Here is a 21,682-nt window from a genome sequence, read left to right as displayed (position 1 = left end):
CCCCTTCACTGTTCAGTCAGGGACAGAATGCTGCCTTGAGTTCAACATGTGTAACCAGCTGGGCCTGCAAACAACGTTGTGACTGGAAAGCTGAAGTTTATTTTCCTCTGGTAGTGCTGTAATCATTACAGCATTTGGAAGATGCTTTTCAGCTGGCAGCAGAATGGCTATAACTCCCGGTGCTCCTGTGTAAGCACAGCATGTGGGGTATTGTTGAGCCTTGCTTCTGGCTGACAGTAATACCACGTTCAGCATGTAATTAAACAGCTCATAAACTGCCTTGAGATGTTTGTTTATGTGCACTTTACAGTGGAGAAGTACTGTGTTTTCAGAGGATGCTGAAATTTCTGTACTCTGTGAAGCATTTATATTTGACATTCAGTTCCTTTTTCCTTGACAAAAATACTCAGTGAGTGGAGTGTGTTATTTTGCTGGCAATGAAAAGCATACAGTTAGGAGATTTTCCCATGAAATTCTGTTATTGATTTTTGGATTATTGTGTGTGCATGTGGAGGCATTTGTAGCATTATCTATTGCAAATTAATATTTTTAGATAACAAAATGAGTTTGCATTTTGCTTGATAGAAACAACAAAGGCTTGTTTCCAATTCCTTGGGGATAAGCAGCTACACATAGAAATAAGGTAATATGGTGAGGACACTGTGTAAAAACTATCTTGGTGAATAGAAGAAGATGCTGTAAGAGAGTATTAGTAAATTTTTACTATCTTCTATGGCATTTGTTTTATGTTACAGTTTAGAGTGAATGAATTTGGGGCCCTGGAAGTGATTACAGATGAAACTGAGATGGAAAGTGTTAAAAAGGCAACTGCTACCACTACGTGGATGGTTCCAACTGCTCAAGAAGGTCAGTTAAGAGGTGATAGACATTTTCTGTGATAGACTATATTTTGTTTAATATATCGGTTTTTCTTGAAAGATTGCCCTCCAAAAACAGGCAAACCAACCTTATTTGCTTTAATGCACAGGGTATCTCTGATTTTACTTGTTTCTTGGGGTGTTAATAAGTGTGAAAAGAAATACATTTTAAGTTTAAAGGAAATAATTCCACTGTTAAACATCTGAAGTTCAATTGCCGTCATGTTTTTTTCTAACAGTAACTTTTTCTAAGTTTAGAATTGATATTTTCCCCCTCTGTCAGATTTGCGAAATAGTCAATTTCTTACTTTTGAATAACTGAGAATTTTTCAGATGTTATTTTTGTTGAACTCGTTCACCAGTCTGCCCACAGACTTTACTAACTGCCTACAGTTCATTTGTGACTGAAATACTGTGCACTGTAAACTGCCTTCACATGATACTGGCTGCTGCTCAGCTGCTAACACTGATGTCAATGTGTTTGCACTGTTGCCTTGTTCCTGCTGACTATGCTTTTTTACACTATTAAAATTAGCGTGTAGTAACCATTTATGTTTATCTTGAATAATAAAATTCTAATAGTTGTAGTATCTGTCTGCCAAATAAGGTGTTTCCTGGATTCAAAATACTAATCTAAGGAAACACCTTTTATGTTCAAAAAAAGCTGGTTTTACATGGTCATAGGTCCTGAAAATCTTGACGGTCTGACTCCAGCAGTGAAGGAGTAGTGTGAAAGAGAATATCACAGCTGGTTTTGTGATTACTTACAACTACCTAGTTTATTTCCTTGATATTGTATTTTACCAATTTTCTTCTAAAATACTCATTCTGTATGGTCTTTGAAAAGCAGACTTCAAAATTTTGGTTTAATAATTATCAGTATAAACACAATAAGCAAAGTCAATGAAAGTTTTCCTTTGCTACTCTCCCACCATTAAGTCTTAACTTTTGTGAATAGGTGAAACATTTACACCAGTGGGAAAGTAGTTTGGGCCTCAGCTGTGAGGTCTGCAGGTTCAGACCACAGGTACACTGTTCTGTAGGTCTGCCTCCAAGGCAATGATAGTTATTCAAGATTCAAATCTGTGATGAGAGTGGCAACAGTGTGATAACATAGTAGCAGAACAGGTTCTCTCCTTAGATTCAGAGGTCACAGTTAACTGCAGTAAAGCACTCAACTTTATCACTGTGGTCTGAGAAACCTAAAAAAACCCCAAACAAATAATACTAATACTGAATGAAAGTATTTATGAACACATAGGTAGGCTAAGTAAGCATCCTACTATTACGTTACACTTTTCTTGACTAATTTAATGCTCCCTAGAAGTAAAAATATCGCTAAAATTTTGCATTGTGAGAGGAAATAGTTGTTTTGAACCACTAATGATGCTAGACTGTAAATATAACACATAAATGGTATACTCTTCTAGTGGAAATAGTCTGCACAGATAAGTTCATTTGACTCTGCCTTCAAAGAGAGTAAGGTGCTCAAGCAAAAGAAAGAGTTTATGACTTGAAATTTGCCTTTTGGGGGGGTGCAAAGTCAATGACCTGCTCTAGAAGCTGGAGAACTTGCCAGTGCTTCATACTTGCCTGTGAGTGAAAGAAACTTCATTCTCTCCTAGGCTACACACCTCTTGTGGGGAAATTGTAGCTTAGGATGAGTAACTTTGTATTTGAAAAAAATATTGTTACAAATCGATGATTTTTTTACTTGTGGTGGAGGACAGGCAGGTTGAGCAATAGCTACTGCTGTGAGAGACTGCAGATTTAGTCAGTGGTTTACTTCCAGAAATAAGTTCACATGTTGAAAGATCACTCCCCCCAAGATCTTTTTCCCAAATGACCTTTTATAGAGGTCCAACATGAGGCATGTCAGCAGGAGGTGAGGTGATGAGGTCCATGCAGTAATGGCTGGGCAGCCAGTGCAGTGCCTGTCACAAAATTCACTCCTTCCACAGGTAGTCACATCAAGCAGTGTCAATATTTCACTGATTTCAGAAGCATGAAATCGGTGGATTCCTCTCTTGTGTTGCAGTATGAAAACCCAATTTACTTGCCAGGAATATGGACCCCATACAGACACTAACTCCCAGTTCTTAATTCTAACAAGAGTGGTGTGACTTCTCTTCTACTGTTTGCTTGGCAAGGCCTGCTGAGGATGGTTGGAAATGTGTCACCTCTACCTAAGTGAAGTTATTTTTTCCATTGTGCAGCCTTTTCAGAAAAGACAGGGATTCCCACAAGGTTGAAGGAAACTGCAAAAATGGATGGACTTGTTTTCTGTGAAAACTGTTACCACTATGGTACCATAGAAGAATTTGTTCCTGAAGGAAAATTTTGCAGCCAGAAATGTGCCCAGCAAGTAAAAAACAAGTAGGTGCTATTATAATGCATAGAAACAGAGAATTTGGCATAAATGCAGCATGAAATCAAAGGGAGATATTAAGCAGCCATGTTTTGGTGAATTTCCGTTGGTTTCTAAGGTTCTTTCACTGTATTTTATGTAAATGCATTAACAGTATTTGGTTTTGTCTGACACTGATGTTGAAGACAGTCTTTTTTGCTCAGTGTGCTGTGTTCTACTGTCAGATGCAAGCGGTAAAACAGTCTATGGGATGCATGAATCAGTGTCAGACTCCCACCTTGTTTCATAATCATTAGAATTAAGATAATCAGTAATGAGATGGTTGGTGTGGTAACTTCATTATAATTAAGTGCAAGAGCTATGTTATAGATGACAGTGAGTGTAAACATGGGCATACTGTAGTTTCTCAGTTCCTTTTAGCTAGTGCAGTTCATCTCATCATAAAAGAAGGTTTGTGTTAGTATGTCCATTTTGTATTATATATTACTGCATTATGGCAGTTTTTAACATCTATGAATTTTTTTGTGTGCATTTTCCTTCATTTTTAGCTAATTGCTTCGAAGTTTTCTGTTCTGATTGCATGTTTAGCAATTTGTACATCACATACCAGCTTTCTCCAATTGGATTTGTCAGTCTTAACAATTACCTTTGCTTTCCTTTCTGTAAACTGCCCTGCAGTCCTAAACATTTCACAGTTTTCTTCTCCGTGAGACTTGATGGTACATGGGAAAAGACACACTGTTTAAAACATGCAGAACTTGTTCAGTGTAAGCTGACAGCTTTCTTTTTGCGGTTGCAATTGTGTGTCTTTCAGATTAGTTCATTTGACAGATGTAATTTCCAGTAGCATTTCTAAGAATATATTTGGTATGATACTCTGGGACCAGCGACCACTTGACCTTCGAATTTACTTGCTTTTTGCTTGTTTTATGAATATGAGAAGTGAAATAATATTGGCTTTGTGTCATTTTGTTACTCTTGTAATAGAGAACCAAAGGAGGAAAAGCCCAGCGTGGAATGCAATGGGGAAGATGATTCCAAAGGCATTCGGAAAAGAAAAGCAAAATTACCTCTCAGAGAAGAGTCCAGGGATAATGGGGAGAAGAAAGAGAATCCTGATGAAACTGTTAGTATGCATCATAAACCCATTCCCGCAAGTATGTCAGTGGGAGTTTTGCCTTATATTGCAATGTCAGTAACTTCATCAGTCTACAAAGAGAAGTGACGGCATCACTCTGTCAGCGCCACAATAAGTAGTTGATTTACTTACCAATTTGATTATGCCTCATCTGTAAATTGTAATTATTGACAATGAACTGATAAGAGCTGGTTTTGAACTCTTTTCCTTATTTTCTTAAGAAAACAACAAAAAATTTAAAGGAAAAATGATACTAAGCTAGACTTGCTATATGTTCAGCATAGAAAAACAGGAGTACATATTTGCCAACACCTGTTATTTTGTCACTCTGCACATAAATAAAAGGCTATAGACCAATAATTTATTTACAAAGAAAGCTACATTGCAGTTAAGAAGAGAATAGTTTCGATTTTCTTAGCGTAATTTGCCATAGAAAATCGTGGCTAAAGATTTGATTTTGGTTTATGTTAGTGTAATGTCTTTTGGGGTACCTTTTGGTTTTTTCCTTTTGGATTTATTCTTCATTTTAGAATTAACTTATCACAGTATCTTCCCATAATGTTCGTTTTCCTGTAATACTTGTTTTCTTCCCAATAGCTTTGACACTGCTGGGAGGAGCATAGTTTTGAGGGAGAAGGGGAGAGCTCTGCAACTGCCAAATTGTCAAAAGGCTGAAGACCCTAGGGTTGTTGGAAGGGAATTTGTAGCTGTCTGTATAGCAGTATCTTAGGCAAAAGTCAGGGGACACCTCCATGGCCTCTGTGCGTCTGCCTTCTCAAATGGGAACTTATTCTCTTCACCTGTTTAGCAGCTAACAAAACTGTTAATACACAAACAGTGAAATAAATAAAAAAGATCAGTGCATTTTATAGTTAGTAAAGCAATTGTACATTTGAAAAGAACAGACTAAAGCTGTAAGAGGTTTTTCTTTAAATTATTTTGGAAGCATGAACATGCCAAAGATATTGCTGTTTATCTCTGGTGCAGTAAGGCGTGCTGAAGGCTTTGTGATCTGTCCCTGGCTTAGAAAAGGCTGGCTGGCTGAGTGGTGGGAGTTGAGAGTCCTCTGTCGTTTTCATCCTGTTTGCTGTGATTTGTCACTGATGGCTTGCTTTGTTTTTATTAGACATCTACAGGTTTGTTTGCGATAGCAGAGAGCTATGTCAGTAGCCATTTAAAGGAAGTCATAGTTAAACCTTGGGTGTCTTCATTTTTACTGTACTAGACTTCTGAACTAATGATGTTACTCTATTCTTTTTTTAATTTAGGAAGACAAACCTGAAGGAAGGATCTTGAGAGTCTCTCAGAGAGCCAGGAGAAAAAGGAAAGGGGAAATAACAGTTTTGAAGCAAAGTAAGTTAGATTACGAAATAAAAATCTCAACTGTCAATTCTTTACATAATATCCATCTCTTATATTGAATTGCCAGCATTGTTTGACTGAATTTGTATTCCCTATTGAATAAATCTTTTTTTCCAGTTCAGTTCTGTAAAAAGAGAGTATTAGTGTTACTTATAGCAATTAAATTTTAAGGATTGAAAAATTGCGAGAGCCAAGAGAATTCTGGGGAAAAACCCCATCACTTGGAGATTGATTACCTTTTACAAAGAACCAGTTTGTATACCTCTGGCAGTGTGGAGGAGGATATAGTGAGTGTAAATGTAATTGATGCACATTTTAGGGTTTTTTTCATGCTTCTAAAGACTGTCAGTATTAAAGGGAATCGGGCCCATGGAGTTCCCAGATGTTGAAAGACATGTATTAAGCAGAAGTGAAAGTTTACTTTTCTTTCCTTGGGGATCAATTTTGTATCTACCGTATGTGCTGGAAATAGACACATTAATGGAACTGTTTAGGAATAATTGCTATAGTCAGTCCAAAGGGACATACACTGCATCAAGCGGCATAATAAAACATATTTTAAATGAGTGCAGTTTTTTCAAGGTGATAGGTACTTTTAGAAGGAATGAGAGAATCGGAAGCTATTATACCTCAGTGGTACACCAAGCACAAACCTACATCTTGCCCTGTAGAGTGTTTCTTATGGTAGACTGGGAACCATTACGAGAAGTTGCTGGGCCACTAATCAGCGCAGAGCTCCAAACAGCCCTGCTGCACGCTAGGCAGATGAAATACTGATTGAAGATGCAACACATAAAAGTTGTGGAAGATCACCCCCTGAGATAGAATTACTCCTGAAATAAGAATATTATTTCTAACAGTTGTTTCCAAAGCTGGGGTGATAAGAAGCATGTGAGATACAAGCACAAAGCTGATGCTCTATGGAAATCACTGCTGTCCACTGACAATGATCTGTACAGATTTCTTCTGTTTGCTTTTATTTGGGAAAATGTCAGTTCAGCACAAGAGATTTGGAATAAAAGACCAATTTATATTCAGAACCAAGCACATAACTGTATTGTGCTGAGCAACAGATCTCTTAAATGGAGTAGATTAAAACTGGGTAAATCACAAATAAAATGAGATGAATGTTCTTTAATAGTGTTGCGCAATCGCTGTCATTCTGAATTTTGTTATCTTTTGGTTACATTATCATGTTTCTTCAGGAAAGTCTGGCATTGCTATTGTTATGGTTCATGTTTTAATCATAAGAATACTTAGCCAGACTGTTACTTAAGGGACTTATTTCTCTTTTGAGTAGCCCATGATCAGGATCGAGCCAGAATCATAATGTGGGCTGTGAGGAATCCTGCTGGCAGCATGAGCTTATGGTCAGAAATGCTAAGCTGCATGTGCAGGGGCAGCATTTTAGGTGAGGATCAGTAGAGCAGAGTGGAGGTGTATGAAAGCAAATACATACATGGCCAGCCTCACAAACCATCTGGTTTTAAAGTTCCTGGCTTTTGCTAGTGTACTTAGCACCTTATTTTCAAGGCCTAAAAACTGTTACTCGCTGATGTGACTGTAGCCAGTATTAAGGTGGACTGTAGCCATTATAACAGTTTCTGTGCAAATGTATAGAAGTATTCATACTCTACAAGCAAACCTGAAACTGGAGTTCTCTATCATGTGGTAATGACATGAAGGGGGTACGAAAGCACTTGTGACAGTTTTGATGGCTTGGAGAAATTACTGTTAAATCACTGCCTCTCCACCCAAACCCATCAAACTACAAAGTGATAGAGTAGGTTAGAAGCATTCTGAATACTGTTAAACAATCAAGTATTTCAACTGTGCTCAAAAAAAACATGTCACGAGTGCCATCCATTCACAAATGCTTTCCTGGCAAAGAAATTCTCAGGAAAAAAATAAAAATAAAATATTGAGCTACTTTGTGAGTTTAACTGGTCTTTTGACACATTGGCAAATTGTATATCTTAATGCTTCTTATGAGCAATAAGGGAAAAGGGACAGGGGGCAAGACTTCGTAAGTTGTTCCTGTCACCTGAAAGACCTTTTTCTTATTACTAATCAAATTTCTGTTGCCGGAAATCTTTTTATGCAAATCAGGAACCTTTGTGTTCCAGGTGCAGTTAAACCTACAGAGCTACTTATTTCCTAGAAATAAGTCCTGAGAAACTCCATGAATGCATTTAATAAAATGTAGATTTGAGATAGGTATATTATAAACTTTGAAGTGTTGTTTGGGTTTTTCTGTTTTGTTTTTCTTGAGAAGTAACAGTTGCAGAATTCTTTTGCTGTTGTGTGCTTCTTTACAGCTATACCCTCTAAAGGAAGGCAAGCATGGTGTTGGGCATCCTATCTGGAGGAAGAAAAAGCTATTGCAGTACCTACTAAGCTTTTTAAAGAGGTATGATGCTCTGAAGTTTAAGTCAGTCAGCCACCTAAGATCATGAAATTTCTAGGAAATAATTAAAAAAATAATTTGGAGATTTTAAAATTTCCTGGGGAAAACCCTACATGATTAAAATAATGCTATCCATCAGCAATCATCAAGATAGTTGAAACATGTGAAATTAGTTATCTTTCTCTGCTTTTCCAGAGAATTCTGTAGTTGCAGATGAATGCTGTCAACTGAGACTACAGAAAGCAGATGTTTTCCAAAATCTGCAAGTTCTAGCCTTTCCTTCTAATCTCTGAAGATAAGCATCTGACAACATACCCTCATTTTTTTATTGCATATCATTCTCTTCAAATATATTTAGAAAGGTGGTACAAAGGTAATCTTTCGGCTTGTTGCTTTGATTATATTACCTGTCTTTTTGCAGCTCCTGCTGACATATGTTATTAAATCAGATACTGGTTTGGCTTGTTCCCGTTTGTGTGTCATCTGATTGGATGTCACATCATCATCTCTTGCCTGTCCTTTGCTGGCTATGGTAGTCTTTGTCATTTGTCGTTTCAGCGTTTTCTCTAGCACTGCCTCTCTTGCTTGGGAGAGAATCCTGTATGGAAATCCACAAAGCTTCCATGCTGTTCTCCTTTCTTGCAAAACCTGGCAAAACATGTGAACGTGTCTCATCCGCTGTACTTCCTCTATGGATACCCAGTATTATTTTTTGATAATTCTGTCTGAACTTGTAGCCTGTTTCTTGCATCTGTTTCTTAGTTTGCTTTATGCTTCAACTGTTAAATCTTTTGTGCAGAGATTAGCTTTTCAGTTTACATGTGCATGTGATGCTGACCTTTAATTGGTGCTTTTAGACATTGCTGAGATATAAAAGTAAAGAACCAGGATTGCAATATACAGAATCCATAGATTTGTAGGTGCAAGAAGGGCAGTTACCCAACCATCCGTAGTTATATCCCCCTGTGCTATTTACTGGTTGAAAATTTAACAAGAAAAAGGATCTGGATATGTAGTGTCTCCATCTGGAAGGTAGATTTACAAAGTGTTGCTCTGCCTCTCTGAAGTTCTGTGAAATGCTCTTGGTGGCACACAGGCATATACCAGCCTTTCTGGGCACTGCATGTGGTAGTAAAGTCTGGAATTACATGATGATGTACTGTTTCTTTTATTTTTCTCCACAGTGTACCTTTCTCTTTCCCATTCAGTGCATATTATTTCATATTTTGTTTTAAAGTCGTTAGCTCCTGGGTAACTCTAGGGTTTTATGTAGTGTGCAGTATTTAAAGCATGTAGTGGAGAGAGAATTCTTAATAACACTCAGAAGTAGCCAGGTAATTTTCTCCATTTTAGAGATGCACAGACAAGCCACAGGAACAGGAAAGTTAAAAAAAAAAACCAAACCCAAAAAAACCCAAACCCAAACATCACCACCATTTTTGAATCCTCAGTTTCCATTTCATTGTGAGAATTATTCTTATTTTTTCTCTATTTTTCCAGTTCAAAAGCAGTACTTTTCATGGTGTTTTTTCATATCCTTAATTAGGAATGGTCAGGGAAACAGAGAGTCCTTTCCATTTCTTGGTACTTAAATCTTAGAGTCATTTCTAGGCTGTGACTGACAAGCTGTTTCTGCATCAGTAAAAAAAATCATCAGCCCTTGAATTTTGATTTTTCAATCCCCAACTCTCCTGATGTAATCTTTTGGGATTTGTGTATGTTCTTGCACCGTACATAAGCATTTCTGATGCTTAGTTTGCCATCTCCTCATTTGCTGACTACCATTACCTTTACTCTTATTTTATTCTTGTATCTCTCCTTAACGAATTATCTTTAAGTGTTTGTTGTGAAGACAGTGCGTGATTACTAAGTTTGCCATAGCTTTACGTTGGGTGATGTACTGAGAATAGTGCACAAAACTGAAATCTGTTGAACAGTGTTAAAGTTACCTAAAAGTTGCCTGTTATTTTGCTGTAACAACAAAACAGATTGTGTTGCCTTAGAAGTTTTAGATTTGATAATGAAAAGAATAGTGATTAATTCATGTCTTAAATTTCAGGAAATATCTGTGTGATAATGGCTTAATTTTTTGTGTTTTGTTTGTAGAATTTTGTCCTGTTTGTACAGTAGTGTTTATTATAATAATGAAAGGATAAACAGATTTTTGACTTTTTGTTTCCTTTCTTTATAATTTTATTTCTGCTTGCTTTTGCAAAATGTCAGTTACGTTTTTTGCCATTGTTCCACAGTGTGTCAGTATTTGTAGGATTTCAGTTTTCCACTGAGGTTTTTTATCTGTGAAGTGTTTGTGATATAGATGGCATTAACTGCAAGTCCGTGCACCAAGATGAACTTTCAAAATTTGAGTTTATTGATGTAAAAAAAAACAATGCTCTGCTTTCACATTTCACATTTCCTCTTGAGGAAATATCCGGAATTATGCGTAGTGTAACTTCATTAAACTTTCATTGATAATAAAGAAGTATGGTGATGTTAGGATGAAATAACTTTTCAAATGCATGTTCTGCAGTCAGATACTCTGATGCCTTAACTGAGGTCTACAAAACTATCTAAGCTATTTTTAGATAGGGACTTAGAGCTGTGGTTAAACATCTATTAGCTGGCCACTTTAGGCTGATTTAAACTAGTCTGGTTCTCCATTTCCCTTCCTCTTGACTGTGTATTCCTGCTCTTGTGCCATGCACTGCATTTTTTTCTCCTGGGTTTATTATTTGGTTATAGCAGTTGCAGCCAAAACCACCAAAGAGAGGATTTGCTTCCTTCTGAGTAGGTGAAACCTCTCTGAGTACCTCCCCTGGTACCTTGCTCTTTCCATTGACTGCCGAGGTACTGCAGATGGCTAGGGAGCACGCATAGGTTTTAGGCAGGAACAGAAGGAAGGGGTGGCATGTAAGATGCTTCTCCCATATTTTGTCTGTAACCGTTTGGGACATAAAAACTGGCTGTGAATTTGTTAACCCGTGGAAAGCTCTCTTCAGTTTTATTTGTTTTTCTGATAATCCCTCCAATTTAACATTAATATCCTTCTTTAACAGAGGGCAGGGAGCATGATACATGGGATGCTGATGCCTTCCAATTGAAAACATCTGTTCTGCTTAGCCTTGTTTTCACTTTATCTTCTTCGAAAGATGTTCCTCTGGGTTCGTTATAATGGGATACAAGGGTAGTCATGTTCCTGTGATGCAAAAATATTCCTGAAAAACTAGCTAATCTGGACTCAACATATAAAGGGGAAAATGACATCAAAGAGGCCATCCCTATATACAAACAGTGTTTCATATTTCTGCCATACAGCTCATTTTTCATAGCCTGAGATGTGGAAATGAAAAGGCAAACTAGAGCATCATCATTATTATAATAGGAAAGATGACCACCAGGAAGGTGTCAAAATGTTACTGTACAGATTGAAAAACCAATAATTACATTGTTAAAATGTTTTATTGACAATTAGTGAAAAAAGTTGAGGGTAAATAATATCATCTTCTTTCCCTTAATTAACCTTTTTGCTAATTTTTTTATCGTTTTCTTACATACTCTCGAGTTTTAAGTCATTCTGATATCAAGGTGGTTTTTAAACAATCAGTTTCTCTTTTCCACCGTGTGTTTTTAAAACTACAAAACTTACTTTACAGTGATTTATTAGTTCTTTCAGGATCATGAATAAGAATCATTGTTCTTTTCCTTGTGAAGATACTCTTTCTCTTGTATAGTTTCAGAAGTATTGAAACTGTTCTTTTCCATTGCAGTATCAGTCTTTCCCATACAACAAAAACGGATTCAAAGTCGGGATGAAGCTGGAGGGTGTGGATCCTGAGCACCAGTCGATATACTGTGTTCTCACAGTGGCTGAGGTAAGGAGAGGCTGCGAGCAACCATGGTGTGCAATTACAGGAGAGACTGAACCAAACCAGCAGTAGCTGAAAGTGCTCGTTCTTCCATAACAAGCAGACAGAAATTGTATGTGGGAAATGGTTTTTAACTTAATAATGCTGTATTAAATTTACCTGACAGGCATGTAAAGGCTATCCAGTGCCATGCAGCAGTGACCGTTTACATATATTTAACTTAAGCAGCTAGAAGAAACAGCATTACACTAGTAGGATGATGTGTGATTTTTCTGTAATCCTGTAGTTTAGATCTATATTTAAAAGACAAAGTAAGTAGGAAAAACATAAGTATGACAACTGATATATAGTAGTTTTATAGACGTTTGATAGTATTTACAGTTGCTCCATTCACTGATACAAATACCAAACACTTTCTTGTATTGCAGTTGCGCTAATTTTTCCAGGCTGATGGCCTCCGAAATTGCCTGTATTGGCAACTTCTACAAGTTAGTATACAATATAAACAATATACAATATATACAATATAAACGCAGTTTGTGTTTTTGCTGCACTGTATGAAATATTTTTTCTCATGGCTGGCTTCTTTGCTTTTAATAGTATAAATGAGACCCTGTTTTTCAGTTACATTTTATGTGTCTTTCAAACATACATTAGTTTTTACATAGTTTTACCAAGGATCCTTTTTTGGTTTGGTTTTGTGAATTAAAACAGGGAAACAGGAGTAGGTAGGTACTGTGTCACTGTATTCTAGGCAGCAGTAGTTTTGCAGTTTATATTTTAATAGCCTGGGCTTTTGTGTTCCCATTTCTGGATCTCTTCATGGCCCATAGTCATATCCCATTTCTGTGGATGTCTCTTACATTTTCTTGCGGATGGTGTGTCAGGGGATGAGTGACCTGAATTCCACAGAATTCTGAGATGGCAAACTGAAAGTTATGTCAGAGTATAAATGAAATATAAAACAGGGTGACCTCGATGTCAAGAGATTTTCACTTGTGACTCTCATAACTCAGGGAGATGTGGAGAATTTTTGTGCAGAGAATTTTTATCCTGTTTTCCTCTCAGTGTTTAACTTATTGCTTCTTGGAATAAGTGAAGGTTCTGGGGGATACCTCCACTGACTTCTCATCTTCAATGTTCTCAGTATCTCTGTGGAGAGCCTGTTGAACATAGTTATTGTTGAGTGCTCCCTTGGATATTGATTAATTGGAATAGCTTGAGAGCATCATTATCTGTGCTTTGTCCATGATGATATTGGATGTATTCATGTTTTTCTGTTGGGTTTCTGTTTTGTTCTGATGTTGGGTTGAACAGTTCAAGTTCTTGAACACCAATGGCAACATCCAGCTTTTAGTTAATTCGTTTCACCAGAAGAGGAGGCACTCAGACTGAGAATAGCTTTGCTTTTTTATTCTTTCCTTTTTGTCAAATGAATTTATTCATCCAGTATTGGGTTTAGCAGAAGTAAAAGGCTGACTGAAAACACACTGTTGTTATACATAATACTTGAACTGAAGCTGTTGTGCGTAGGGCAAACATTTTAAAACACAGCATTGTATGTTGTACATTCTTGCTTTTAGGTTTGTGGCTACAGAATACGGCTTCATTTTGATGGATACCCAGATTGTTACGATTTCTGGGTGAATGCTGATTCTTCAGACATTCATCCTGTTGGATGGTGTGAGAAAACAGGTCACAAGCTTCATCCACCGAAAGGTATTGTTTAGTCTGAAATGTGTTTCTCTTAGTTCTGAGATTAAGTCTGTCTGTATAGTGCTGTAGTTTTTGGTTTTGGTAGAAATGTTTCAGTTTAGTCAGAGTATTTGAACATGGCAAGTTAATTCTTGCTTAAAATCTGAAGGTTGAAATCCTACCTTTTTTATTCGGTGCAAATTCAGAGAAAACAGGAAAACAAAATGAACTCTAAGAGTCACTCATAAGGCATTAGGAAAGAAAGTTAAGCAATAAACCTAGACCCAAAAGGAATGTTCATTGCAAGTAAAATGGCAGCATTCTTGTGACATGTATGCTTAAATTGACGTCTCACAGGCAGCTGAGAATCCTTTAGTGGAAAGTCTTAGGACATTTGCATTGCTAGAGACTGATCATCATTATTGTACATGTGTTGGCACACACTAGCAAAGATTGTGCTCTTTCCAAAAAGAGTAAGCTTGAAATAGAGATGAAAAGAGAAATGAACAGATAAAGATGGAGAAAAAAGGGTAGGACTACAAGCCTGAAAGTGTAATTTGTACATAGCTTATGTAAATGGTATACAGGTGTTGAAATATGTCATTTGCTTGCCGAATTATTCTATTATACATTATGTAGCTCTTTTATTTTGGCAGATGGAGGGCGTTTGCACTGAACTGTACCAAGAAAAAGGGATAAATGGGCTCCCTTTTGGGACAGGGAAGGGAGTATGTGGGGATGAAGGGAGCAAATCCTAAAGAAAGGAGAGTGAGAAATAGATGAATGTGGTGTTTTGACATACATATGAGGGTAGAATAACGTGGTTTAGAAGGGCTGCGAAATTATGAGTGTACAGAGTCAAGAGGATGTGTTACGGAGGATTATAAAACTGGACGTAAGCACTCAGGTGTGGAAAGCGAGAGTAAAGCCACTGGAAGTATAGAGTCATGGGGCCTGCCGGTGTGGGAGAGCATGGCATTTTTCCAGCTGAGCTTTGGAGGAGTATGACTGTGTGTGCTGCTCTTCTGAGTGCTCTGCTAGCTCCACTCTGGCTACAAGGGCAGGGAGTGCTCAGTGCTGCCACCCCCGTGCAGGAGTTTTCCTTGAGGCACAGTTCTGCGTAACTGTGTGGAGAAATAGCAGTTTCTTGAACATAAATTGGAAATTCTCAGAAGGTTAGCCTCCGCTGAAGTAGTAAGTTATATGCAGCAAATGGGTAGTCCCCAGTTGTAGAGTACTGATGTTATTATAGCATGCTTAGGAAGTTCTATATCATCTTTTCAATCTTAAATGCCTAGTTTAGAAAGCTTAATCTTTAACCATGAATTACTGCTGCTGTAGGAAAGTTACTGACTTTCTCTGAGTCACTTTTATGAAAAGTTTCTTTAGTCTCTCTTCTAGTTTTAAGCTGGTGGGAAGATTGTTCTTTTCTGTTTATTTTTTTCATCATACTGAAGCAGTGGATAGGGTCTTTCACTTAGGAAAGTCATGGAGCCTATCAGAAGTGTTCAGGGAGACAAATTAGGGGGGTATATGAAGGTGACTGTGAGAAATCTGATTGTTATCCTGCACAGCTGTGTACTATCTCCAAGTCATATTCTTGACTCTGAATAGCAAGGTTGTTCTCTGATATTTTATCTAAGACCTGCAAAATACTGTCCCCTCTGCATGGTTTGGCTGTTGCTTCACCTCTGTGGTAAACAATTTCATCATTGATGAGATATGGTTTGAATGCAAAACCTGCTCTTGTACTCGGGGGATTTCTTGAGTAGCCCCAGCACAAGCTTACCTTGCACGTGGGATGAAAGAACAAGCAGTATCACATAGTCATGTGTTGGAAGGAGGCTGAGGGCAAACAGCTGTTCATTAATTATACATACTTTTTCTAATTTTACTGATATTTGTGGAGTTCTGTTGTTCCAAGGGGATGGAGAAGATGCTGATCTTAGCTTGTTGGGACTTCTTGTGTATTTTTATTGGGTTGGACAGATTGCTTAGATTTTTCTGTGGTATAACATTTTAATGATTTCAGTGCTCACTGCAAATCATATGGACGCTAAAACTATACCAGTTATGACATAGGGTACCATATCTTATATAAAATACCACTTCAGAGAAGAACTCAAAGGTTTGCATTAGTAGCCATTCATTTTCCAGATATAATGCAACTTTATGACCTTCGTGGTATAAACCACAAAGAGTCTGGAACCTGGTGGCCTCAGAAAGGACCAGAGAATCCTGCCTGCCTTTCTGTGCAGTGTGGCCCTGGTTAATCGTTCCTGCAAGCTTGGCCAGAAGTGTCCTGCTTCACAGGAGTGGGTTGTAAAGGTGTGTGCTCAGGGGGATTTGGGGGCTCAGTAACTGACTCCTTGTTTTCTGAGAGGGTTGAAGGTGGGTAACTTTCCAAACAGGCATAAGTTGATCTTTCCTGGTGAGAGTTGTGAGGCTGTTTTATTGTTGTGGGAAAGGCCTGTGGGGGGTGAGAGGGATATGAGAATGGAAGAATATTATTCTAGATGTTTCTATTGTTGTTTATTAAAACAGAAAGGGTGGGTAAGTCTTGGTGCCTTGTAGCAGGATGTCTCCCATCCCTGTGGCACCAGCTGCTGCTGGGCTACCAGCAGGCACAGGGGAGTGGAGCAGCAAAACTGAACTGGGCTTCATGGGAAGGAAAAAAAGATGGTGTTTCAGGGTGCTGTTTGTTCTCTGTGCAAAGGAGATCACATTTCTGTCTCATGTGGGTGAGACCTGCAGAGAGGGGATGGATGTGTGTGTTCCTAGAATTATCATGGGCTCTGCTGTGATAATACTGCTTTTGCCTGAATTGGTCAAGAATCATATGGATGCAAAAGGGAGAAGTTGGTGCAGTAGAGGTTGCATGGTCTTCTGAAACCACTTTAGAGGAGCTGCTCTGCAATCAGCAGAGAAGGGAAAAGCCTTGAAAACTAACTGTCACTAAAGGTCCCAAGATAAAAAATTGCATTGACTGTTCTGTATCTACAGTGACCAAATCAAATTCACCTTTGGTCCTTTCTGAGAGATAAGGTAGGAGCTAGAGATCTCCCTTTCTCACTTAGTGATAGAAAGAACCCTTTGTCCAGAAACTGTTTCATGGTCTACTGAAGCCGATTTTTTTTCCATGGACATTGTCCCAGTATGAGTACCTGATCTCATCACACATGCGGTAGGTGGGAGTTTTGTCATGTCTGCTGTCAACTTTGAGTCAGATTTGAATATCCTCTAAAATTACAAAGGGAATATTAAAAGCCTCGATACTACATTCATTTGAAAATGGTTACAACTGGTCTACAGCTATAGTGTATCAAAACAAGAGGCAATTGAAGTATAAAGAAAAGTATTGTTGTGTGGACTTGGAGGTTAATGTATATTGGCTAGTATTTAAAATGAAAAGTGAGACAGCCAGATGCAAAGAAGGTGAAGGATTCTTTACTTGCAGTTCCTTTGAAAGTATTAAATTCTCAGAAGGTTAAACAGAACAAATATGCCACAAATATGTCCGTGTCATATTTGAGTAACACTTCAAATAGTCAAGAGGTTGACACATTTCAGAAAAAGCAATCAGTCACTGAAGTTCCTTGTGGTTTTGGTCTTGTTTTACTGCATTGTAATTTAGGAACTAAAGTAGATGTTTCTATAACTATTATTTAACAGGAGAACAAAGGAGGAAGACTGTTTGCTTCCAACTCTTAGCATTGTTTTGCAGATTAGAAGTACAAACTGTTTCTTGTGAATTACTTTATGCAGTTCCGTATAACTTGAATGAGCTTTATGCAGTTCAATATATTACAAATATCTTATTTTTTCCTTAAGAAACTAGAAGGGGCTTGTTTTGAAGGTGAAATCAAAACTGAGCTGAAATCTCCTGAGTTCTTTCCTAGTGTTTTATTTATGTGACTATTCTTCCTCCCAGATGAAAATTAGGAACAGTTCAAATGAAAGTCCTAGCCAACTATAAGAAACTAATAATGTTCAGCTCAAGAAGACAGAGTTTAGTTTAGTTTCAGTTAGTTTAAAGAAAGCTTGACATTTTGGTAAGGAAGCTCAGCCAACCCTAAAGAATGTGATTCCTCTTTGTAATACCAGATATTTGGTAAATAAAATATTTTCATTTAGCAAATAAAAACAGAAAAGCTTCATCAGTTTTCTTCTGAACTCTGTAAGTTCCTGTAAGGTTTGTCCTGCTAAAATTTCTAATAATCCAAACTGGTGCGCCCTCAGAGACTCATCAAGTTTGTATTGGGGCAGAATTAATAGGTAGTTTCAAAGTAACTTTCCCTAATCTAGTTCTATAAAATTAGGATAAATAGTTAGTTGTACATAGTCTTTTCTGTTTTGAAATTGTAAGAAGCAGTTCAGAACTGGATGGGGAAAATAATTTCATCAATTATGATCAAATCACCTTCAAGCACCTTGTGTTTCATGCCTGTCATTTTTCGCCCTTCTTTTATGACCCTCATTTAGGATATAAGGAAGAAGAATTCAGCTGGCCCTCATACCTAAAGGCATGCAAGGCTCAAGCTGCTCCTAAATCACTGTTTGAAAACCAGAATGCAGTAAGTATTCACTTGTTACTAACAGCATGGAAAGTTGCTAGTATGTTCATGTGTGCGGTACAGACTTGCAGCCCGTTTTAGTAGTGGCAGACTTGAAACCTGAAATTTAAGATAAAAATGTTTACAACACATGCAATAACAATCTCCACTTCAGTTCACCTCTGCAATTCTGATCCATTAATTTTTTACTAATCTGTTTAAACATCTGATCTGGCACATGCAGAAATTGTATATTAAATGAAATTTAAGACTTGTTATTAGTACTGTGTTTTGCACCATAATGTTGTGGAGCAAGCATACTCTTCCAGAGAGAGTATCTAAGAGTTAAAACCAACACATTTAATTTTAACAGCATTGTTTAGGGCTTTTTTATTTCATAAACCATGAGCCTCTGTGTTTAAGCATCTCTCACATCAGCTAATTAGGCTGCTGCAACTCTATTGGGGCAGCTAATTGGGAACCTTAGAAGTGACATGAATATATTGATTGTGGACACGGGGGAGATTTATGGATTTATAGTATTAATTTTCAGTTAAATGTCTTTCTCTATGTAGACAGTGATTCCGTCGGGATTTCGAGTGGGGATGAAGCTGGAAGCTGTAGACAAGAAGAACCCGACTTTCATTTGCGTTGCTACGGTAACAGACATGGTGGACAATCGTTTTCTGGTTCATTTTGACAACTGGGATGAGAGTTATGACTACTGGTATGATGTTTTTGTTTTGTATCTTACCGAGACATATCAGAAATGTGATAGCTTTAAGCGCTGTTTTCTGTGGTACTTTCAGACTGTTGATACAGTTACCATACCAACTTTGCCAGATTTGGCATCATGGCCACCAGTGTGTGTCTCAGTGGCCGACTGGAGGAATCAAATTTCCCATGACAGGTTGCACATAAAAAATGTCAAGATTGTGCTAAATGAGTATTTGCATGTGGTGCTACACCTGGAGCTGCAGATTAATTTTTATGAATTGCGAAGTATTTTGGAATTATCTAGTATCTCTGAGGCTGATAGCTTTAGTGAAGAATACACGCCATGATAATGTGACTAATTGTACTTGGAGTTAGGTTTACGTATGGTTGTAAATTGAAAGAAAGGCTGCATTTTTTTCGTAAGGTTCTTGATCCTCTGACATTACTCAGACCGAAATGTAACCATCTTCTGTAAGGCATCAGGGTAGTTGTAAAATCTAGTTTGTCTTTTGTGTTCTACATTCCTGTGAAAACTGGGATCCTGTTATCCTGACCTGTGTTAGAGATGACGTTTCTGCATGTTGTATGTTGGAGGGGCTTTGTGTATCTATAAAGAAAAGTCAGTGGAAGGAACAGGACGTACTACGAGCATAAAGGTACTGAAGGAAGTTCAGGCTTTGGCTGTCGCGGTGCAGGTTTGTATTTGCACTTGATTCTTCTTTTGCCAGATCATTTAGAGCAATGTAATATACCTTATATTCTTTAAAGAGTAAGATACTGCAGAACCATGTAGGGTATTGTGAGCCTGCGTCTTGGGTTCAGCAGTGGCAACTTAATTGTATAGCCGAGCCCGTAAAAATAAATGAAGAAAGTTTTCTTCATCTGTATTTAATAACTGCTTTAGGCACTACATCAATGAGAATGATGTGAAACTGTTATGTAACTTCAAAACTTTGTGAGTCTATCTCTTGAAATAATAATTATATGAGCTACGTGACAAATAAGCTGTAGGAGAGCTAAATAATTGAAGCAGCGGTGAACAGGCATTTCTCTGAAGTCCAGAACTGCATAGCAAGATAATTGGCCATTTGAGTCAAAGACTAGAAAGATCAGTGATTATTTCCATGAAGAAGTAACACAGAACATGCATTTCCTCTACAAAGCAGCAGGAAACTGGGGACTGGGAAAAGGTATTCTGAATTTCCTGATCTTTGAATGTTCACTAATAACAGTTTATGCCAGTAATTAATAGTGAAAACAGAAGTTAGGCAAGACTTTTAGGGGGGAAAAAACAATGCAACATAGCCTGTAGTTTGTTCAGTGGTATCTCTAAAGCATTGCACTGTTGTATAGCAGACATACACTGAATTTCAGGCTTGTTAATATTCCCATGTCAACAGGAATTTTGTCCTTCAGTCCTCTCAGAAGAGGGGAAAGCACTTTTTAAGTACATAACCAGGCTTTACGTTTTTGTAGTCATAGCATTCTGAAGTGGGTTTTGTGAATTTCATCTGTAGAATACATGAAATAATGCGTTTTTGAAGGATGAAGGAAGATTGAAGTGGAAAATGTATAGGTGTTTGAGAAATCACTGGAGTTGTATTTATACGGAAGCCAAGCCGAAGATTTGTTCTTTTGGTGAAATTGTAAAATAGCTTTCTGGTAGGAGCAAGAAGATGCTGCTGGAAGTACTGTGCATTGAAATTAAATTCTGAGTGGCATGACCTGCCTCTGCATTGCTGTGATTGAAAACAAGAGTGAATAGAGGAGGAAGGAAAGAAAATGGGGTTCTTTTGAATGGCAAATGAAAATAATGGTTGAATGTCCAACCAAAAGAAAGCCTGGAAATGCATCCGGAATGCATCACACTTTTTTAATTTTAGATACCAGGTTTGTAGGGGCCTTAAAATATCTTAGATGCATAAGTTTCATGTATACCAACTGGTGTCTGTAACTAAAATTGAAAAGTTCTTTTGGGATTACCCAGAGCAGAGCCTCACAGTTTCCCTGTGCCTGCGTATAAGTTTCAATTTCAGAATTATAATGAAGGAGAAATGATGTATTTAGTCTATGTAGTCAGTTATTTTCAAACAAGTAGCTTTTAGTTTTCCATATACCTTTTGTGATTTAGTTAGAGTAGATTGAACTTTTTCATTGAGGTTAAATATTCTTTCCTCTTTCTGGATAACTAAAAGACAGTTGACCAATTTTACTGGACTTCAAGCAACAGAAATCTGTTGCTATCACCTCAGCTTTTTTAGGTGTCAGGCTTTCAGCCTGAGGGTAGATACTCTTCTTGACTTTTCCCAGGGTATTAGAAAATACATTAATGGTTGAAAATAAATACCCTGGCTAGAATTAGTCATTACTACACTTTAATGCATGGTGGTGATACTTTCTGTGCATTATAAATCCCATTAAATTGTCCTTTGGCAGTAGCTTTTAGAGGGAGAAAAGTGAACAAGATCGTCAAATTTAAGACTTCCCTTCAGAAAGGAGATTTTTTACCTACACGACACAAGCTATCAGGTCCTTTCCATCTGTCCCATGTTTTTCGATGAAAATACGTTTTTTTTGAGAGCCAAAGACATTCCCTCTTAGTGGAATTTCCAATTTTTCTCACAGTTCTCAGAGTCTGGAAATAGCATTTGGGAATCTTTGGGCTTTTGTTGCTGCTTGCCCACAGGAGAGGTGGAGG

The 21,682-nt window shown here is 37.6% G+C and overlaps 1 protein-coding gene across 7 annotated transcripts in view; it reads left to right on the top strand.

The window, feature by feature from the left end:
* The window catches only part of L3MBTL3 (L3MBTL histone methyl-lysine binding protein 3), a 79,776-nt gene that overhangs the window by 20,967 nt on the left and 37,127 nt on the right, over positions 1-21,682 (top strand). For all 7 annotated transcript variants that reach the window (XM_030490240.1, XM_030490239.1, XM_030490242.1 and 4 more), the window contains exons 3-11: positions 756-867; positions 3,095-3,254; positions 4,234-4,372; positions 5,653-5,737; positions 8,065-8,156; positions 11,921-12,025; positions 13,603-13,738; positions 18,197-18,288; positions 18,843-18,994. In XM_030490240.1, the coding sequence (XP_030346100.1) occupies positions 756-867; positions 3,095-3,254; positions 4,234-4,372; positions 5,653-5,737; positions 8,065-8,156; positions 11,921-12,025; positions 13,603-13,738; positions 18,197-18,288; positions 18,843-18,994 (1,073 nt within the window). The remainder of the gene's footprint in view (positions 1-755; positions 868-3,094; positions 3,255-4,233; positions 4,373-5,652; positions 5,738-8,064; positions 8,157-11,920; positions 12,026-13,602; positions 13,739-18,196; positions 18,289-18,842; positions 18,995-21,682) is intronic.

The sequence above is a fragment of the Strigops habroptila genome, chromosome 6 (assembly GCF_004027225.2).
Source record: "Strigops habroptila isolate Jane chromosome 6, bStrHab1.2.pri, whole genome shotgun sequence".
Lineage (NCBI taxonomy): Eukaryota > Metazoa > Chordata > Aves > Psittaciformes > Psittacidae > Strigops > Strigops habroptila.
Note: the sequence above shows the minus strand (reverse complement) of the source record. Positions and strands in the feature narration are given on the sequence as shown.